We start from the raw sequence: 6,000 nt of genomic DNA on the forward strand, positions 1-6,000 counted from the left end.
AAAAAAAAAAGTTTTGTTTACTGTAATGCCTCTGGCGTGACTGCTACGGAAGAGTTAATTGATCTTCTTGAGGCATTACTCACTTGGCAACAATCTTCGTGAGCTGGGTTTGGGTGAAATATGTTGGATGGGATTTTTGGTGACCTGTCTCTATTTCGAACTGCATTTACAGTGTAAATACATTTCTTTGTGTGATGGAACTTGCTTTCCCTGGATTAATTTTACTCCTTAAATCTAATAGCTTATTTAAGTTGCCCTCTGCAGTAGCCCAAACCTAATTTTTCGCGATACGCGTGTGCCCTCTGGTGGAAAGATCTGCTGATGCTTCTCGTAACTCTTCTAATCATCATGCTCTTAACCTTGCAGCCCTGAAGTTCAGTCTATCTTGAAAATCTCTCAGCCTCAAGAGCCCGAACTTATGAATGCTAATCCTTCTCCTCCGGTAAGTAGATTTTACTCAGTGAAGCATTTTTAGAACATCAAATCAGCTGGTAGTAGAAGTGTGGCAAAATTAGCATCATGAGTGTTACTTCAGTTCAGCTCATAGCACACTGATGTAACTGGGAAAAAGAGTAATTGAGTTAGACAAATCTTCTCCTTTCCTGACATGGAGAAGAAATTTTTAAAAAGCTTTCTTAGTTGTCGCTTCATTATGGAGAGTGGCTAAGACCTCAACAAGAACTTTTAAGTAAGCTGTGGCTGTTATACTCTTCGTAGGCAGCACCTAATGGTTTAACATAATCTGGTAGAAGTCAGTATTAAATTTTTAGTGGTGGGAAAAGTGGTAATCTTCATTTTCAGGGTCACTTTATTTATATTAAGAAAATATACAATGCTGAGACTCTCACTACCAAACTCTTCTAATAAATGTTGTTTCTCTCTATTTTTCTAGCCCAGTCCTTCACAGCAGATCAATCTTGGTCCATCATCCAACCCACATGCCAAACCATCAGACTTTCATTTCTTAAAAGTGATTGGAAAAGGCAGTTTTGGGAAGGTAAACTTAACTTTTTGTTGTAATTTATTTACTCTTCAGCTCTTACATGTAATGCCTGAGGGTCGGGTTTGTACTGGCTTTGGTAAATGCTGGTCATTTAAGCCAGACCTGAGCATGTCCTGCTGCCCAGCGCCTGGCTCCGTGTGTAGCTGTGGGGAGAGGGGACAGGGAGCTGCGTTTGAAAGAGTCATAAAAGAGCCAGGGAGTGGTGCACTGGTGCTGGGAAGAATATAAACTTTGCTTTTGCGAGGGGAAGAAATTAGATGTAAAAACCTGGGGCTAGATTAATCTGCCAGAGTGGTAATAGCGTTAGGCATTTCCAGCAAAGGGCTTGCACGTCACACCAGAGGGATGTAGCCGTGCTCAGCAGTTAACAGAAAGGCTTGTTACTGGTTATGTTTACATGTTGTTCTGTATTTGTGTTGCTCAGTTCTGGGATTTTATCCTCTTTCAGGTTCTTCTTGCACGGCATAAGGCAGAAGAGCAGTTCTATGCTGTTAAAGTCCTGCAGAAAAAAGCAATCCTGAAGAAGAAGGAGGTAAGCTGCTGCTTCACAATGCCATTGTGATGTCCATCAAATATACTTTTACTGCTATTTCTAAGCAAGTGTACTAAACATCGATGATTTCTTATGTTTTCAGGAGAAGCACATTATGTCAGAGCGCAATGTCCTGCTGAAAAATGTGAAACACCCCTTCCTGGTCGGGCTTCACTTTTCCTTCCAAACTGCAGACAAGTTGTATTTTGTCCTAGACTACATCAATGGTGGAGAGGTAAGCAGTAAGAAAATGAGATAGTATTTCCTATCATCTGCACGGTGGTAGGGTAGACTTTTTCACCCTTCCTTTTAAATATAAAAGAGTTGCAAGGGGAAAAGTCAGGGGGGGAAAAGTTACTAGATTGAATGTTTCCAGCCTGCCAAGTTTTGAACTACCAAAGGATCGTTAGGCCATTTCCTGCTATTGTTCTCCCTCCCTATATATGTTGAGTCTAATTAAGGGCATTGTTAAGAGGCTTTGGCGCCGTTTACACAACTCTGTTCTCTCTATCTCCTGTAGTTGTTCTACCATCTCCAGAGGGAGCGTTGCTTCCTGGAGCCGAGAGCCCGATTTTACGCTGCTGAAATTGCCAGTGCACTGGGCTACCTGCACTCCCTGAACATTGTTTATCGGTAAGCGACCTTCTTCAGTTTGTCAGACTGAAAAAAACACGTGCTTTGTTGAATACGCATTGAAAACTTGACCTCAGTGTGATCTCAGAATTGCTTTTAATATTTTTACTTTTTTGTGACGTTGTGAAGTTCGGTAAACAACTGCACCTAAAATATTCTTGCTGTAGATCCTCTAATGAACACTTGCTGTCTTTCATCTTTTCCCACAGTGACTTGAAGCCAGAGAATATCCTGCTCGATTCGCAGGGACACATTGTCTTGACTGACTTTGGACTCTGCAAAGAAAATATAGAGCACAATGGCACGACCTCCACCTTCTGCGGCACACCGGAGGTACGGCCAGCCCTTAGCCTGCAAGTGCTGTCCTCGTCAGTGAAAGCTGACATCGCCCATGTATATTTACAGCTGGTTAAGATAAGCAGCGGGTATTATGGGTCTTGTAATATCAGTCTGCCAGTGAGGACATGTAGGACATGTAGAGCGTGTTGAGCAGGAGAGAACAGCTCTTGAGCCGTCTCCCTGTTCATAAAGAGCTTGTAGATTTCTGGTAGCCTAGGTATTGCTGGGATTCAGTAAGCGGCTTTCATTTCAAGAGTGGTGAGGCTTTCCTAACTGTAAAGATCCCTTTGGCTAACACAGCTCTCTTCTTTCTCTTACACAGTATCTTGCTCCTGAAGTCCTTCATAAGCAGCCCTATGACCGGACTGTGGACTGGTGGTGCCTTGGAGCAGTCCTGTATGAGATGCTTTATGGCCTGGTAAGCACCAAATCCTTCGTGACAGATCAAACCAGCTTACTCATCCTTTCCCCACAAGAAACCCCATGCCCACCTGTCAGCCTCACTAACCCGAGCCTCTCCCTCCCTGTTCCCACAGCCGCCCTTCTACAGCAGGAACACGGCAGAAATGTACGACAACATCTTGAACAAACCCTTGCAGCTAAAGCCAAATATTACCAACTCGGCTAGACATCTCCTGGAAGGCCTCTTGCAGAAGGATAGGACAAAGAGGCTGGGTGCCAAGGAGGACTTCGTAAGTGCAAACTGGCCAGTGCCTGTAGGCAGCACAGGGGGATGACTAGGCCATGCTGCTTATGTTAACTTGGGTCTGAATTAATCTATTTTTCTTTCCGTAACAGATGGAGATTAAGAATCACATCTTCTTCTCCCCAATTAACTGGGATGATCTCATTAATAAGAAGATTACACCCCCTTTTAACCCAAATGTGGTATGTATCACTTCTAATTACAGAATGTAAGAAGAGTGTCTTTTCCCATCTTGTCTTCGTGGGGTGTCCAGGAGCTGGGGGGAGCTCGCCAGTTGGCTGTGTTTGGGGAACACAGCTTTTCCTTCCCCTGTCTCGTGGCTGTCCAAGCCAGGTTAAAAATAAGCAGTAGCTGGCTTTTTGCTGATGGACAATCTAAATTTAGCTGGGATTTTTGGCCTCTCACATGGTTAATTTGCATGGCTATTTTAAAATAATCCCCAGCATCCCTGTTTTACCAAAGGGGAGAAGGTAAGGTGTAGAAAGCAAGTAGCTTCCCAAGGACAGAGTTACATTTGGCTTGTCAGATACTAACATCTGAAGAGAGGGATCTGGTTGTGGAGGTTGTTCTCTCTTTCACTTTCTGAGCATTTTATAATCTAAATTTAATAACTAGCACAGAGATCAAAGTCCTCCCCTGCAAGCAGCTTCATGGCAGTGTGGCGTGCTTGCGTTTGGCTTCTGTTACATGAGCTTAGTTGGAGGGTAGTGTATTAAACTGAATCATCTTGTTTGTAGTGAGATAATATGCAGCAGGGTACAAAAAAGGGAAGACTAAAACTGGCAAAGACTGTTAAACAGTGGGCCTGAGGTGATAGCACTGTGAGTCTCTGCACAAGGGTTCTTGTCCCTGTTTTGAATTGAACTGTGCACTTGCAAAACATTTGGGTCTAAATGCTGCATCTTTCCTCTTCTGCCTCTTCCACAGAGTGGCCCCAGTGACCTGCGACACTTCGACCCAGAGTTCACAGATGAGCCAGTCCCCAACTCCATCGGCCAGTCCCCAGACAGCATCCTCATCACTGCCAGCGTCAAAGAAGCCGCTGAGGCTTTTTTGGGCTTCTCATATGCCCCACCTGTGGACTCTTTCTTGTGAATGTTTTTCTTTCTTTCTTTTTTAATAATAATAACTATTATTTTTATTTTTGTTTGGCCTTCTGGTGGAACTGCCAGTTGACCAGTCATCTTGAAAGAGAATTTGCACATTTCCACCATGGCAGCTTTGCAGCCTTAATTTCAACTACACTGTTTGCTGGAAGCTTTTTTGAAGAGCACATCATTCTCTAAATGAGCTTTACAGGCTTTTCATTTCCATTTGTTCTTCCCCCAAAGTGGTGCTGTTTCCTTGGGAAAGCAAAACAAGAGTGACTGCTGCCATAGACTGCTATGGCAGATCGTAGGAGTAAGAACAAGCTGTTTTGAAATCGTGATCCGAAAAGCCTTGCCTGAGGATCTATCTGAACATGATAAGGATTTTATGAAATGTGCCTTTTTCTGATGAGATCTTGTGAGCTCCAAAGCTTTCCCTGTTGCAGAGTGTGTTTCTCAGTTCATTTATTGTGGGTTTACTATGTGAACAAATGGTATGCGTGTGGTCTGCGTACTACAGATGGACTTAGTTTAAAGCATCAGTGTGACACTTGCAGGATACCACAATGTGGGGCGTTGTTTGTTTCTTCCATATTTGGAAGATAAATTAAGTGTAATTTTGAAATTTCTTTTGTAAATCTATACAGTCAACTAAAATTATTGAAATGGGCTCATGATTACTTGTATCCAAATGCTTGAAGAAAGCATTGCTGCTATGAAAAAAGATTTCTATTTTTAGAAAGGGTTTTTATGGACCAAAATGCCCCAGCTGCAGTCGGTCAAAGCTGTTGGTTTTTCTTTTTTTTTTTTTTTTTTTTTGTTTTGTTTTGTTTCTTTTTTAGTTTAAAAGATGTCATCTGTAAAATGGGCATTATTTATGGTTTGGGGGTTTTTCATTCCTGATGTATGTATTGTAAAAAAGATCTGTACATTCAGTTGTAACTCTAGATGTATATTTAATCTTACAGACTTACTTGTAATGTATACCATCATTGTAATGTAATATAATTAACATGGTTATATGTATCATATTTTTTTGTGACCAAACCCATTGGTTTGCAGTAAAATCCTGAAAAATACTTCCATAAACTCTGTCATTTTTTATTTTAAAACAAAGGTTATTCTCTCTGAAAAATTTTAGCCAGCTTTAAGATAAAGAAAAAATGAAGAACAAAGCTGAACTGCCACTCAGCTAAGATACCTGTGTAATTTTGCTTAGGTGTGTGATGGTTATTCTGTCAAACTGCACTCATACAAGTCTTATGGATATACCTTGGCAAAATACTTGGTTTTTCCAACCGTGGGTGTTCGAGTGGGTGTGTATGAATGAGGGTGTTCTTACCTGGTACAAATGTTGATACTTCCTTCGAGTGAGTTTCTCTGCTTCTAATGAAGTGAAGGTACTGCTCCCTGGTGTGGACAAAGCATAACTACACTTGAAGAATTAAATTCTTGGGTCAATTGTATAACAAAGGCTTGAGCTGCTTTAGCACTGTGCTGCAGGCATATGCTAAAACCAGGTTGTTGTAAGACTGACAGAAGCTCACTACCCAGGAGTCTGTCCTGGAGCATCGGACATCACTGCTATGGCCTGGGGCAGCATAATGCACCCTGAGTTTACCAGTGTGCCAAAATCTGTATTGGGGAGATTGATTTCACTAAGTGATCGTATGCTTACCTGGATGGGGTAAAACTGGCT

At 42.0% G+C, this 6,000-nt stretch overlaps 1 protein-coding gene across 3 annotated transcripts in view; it reads left to right on the forward strand.

Annotated features, from left to right (window-relative positions):
* The window catches only part of SGK1 (serum/glucocorticoid regulated kinase 1), an 81,001-nt gene extending 75,621 nt beyond the window's left edge, over positions 1 to 5,380 (forward strand). For all 3 annotated transcript variants that reach the window (XM_032983194.2, XM_032983192.2, XM_032983193.2), the window contains 10 exons: positions 367 to 442; positions 893 to 997; positions 1,452 to 1,535; positions 1,639 to 1,770; positions 2,056 to 2,168; positions 2,378 to 2,501; positions 2,830 to 2,925; positions 3,044 to 3,199; positions 3,306 to 3,395; positions 4,141 to 5,380. In XM_032983194.2, the coding sequence (XP_032839085.1) occupies positions 367 to 442; positions 893 to 997; positions 1,452 to 1,535; positions 1,639 to 1,770; positions 2,056 to 2,168; positions 2,378 to 2,501; positions 2,830 to 2,925; positions 3,044 to 3,199; positions 3,306 to 3,395; positions 4,141 to 4,308 (1,144 nt within the window). In that variant the 3' untranslated portion in view covers positions 4,309 to 5,380. The remainder of the gene's footprint in view (positions 1 to 366; positions 443 to 892; positions 998 to 1,451; positions 1,536 to 1,638; positions 1,771 to 2,055; positions 2,169 to 2,377; positions 2,502 to 2,829; positions 2,926 to 3,043; positions 3,200 to 3,305; positions 3,396 to 4,140) is intronic.
* The last annotated feature ends 620 nt before the right edge of the window (positions 5,381 to 6,000 follow it).

The sequence above is a fragment of the Tyto alba genome, unplaced genomic scaffold, assembly GCF_018691265.1.
Source record: "Tyto alba isolate M040663 unplaced genomic scaffold, T.alba_DEE_v4.0 Super-Scaffold_22, whole genome shotgun sequence".
NCBI classification, from domain to species: domain Eukaryota; kingdom Metazoa; phylum Chordata; class Aves; order Strigiformes; family Tytonidae; genus Tyto; species Tyto alba.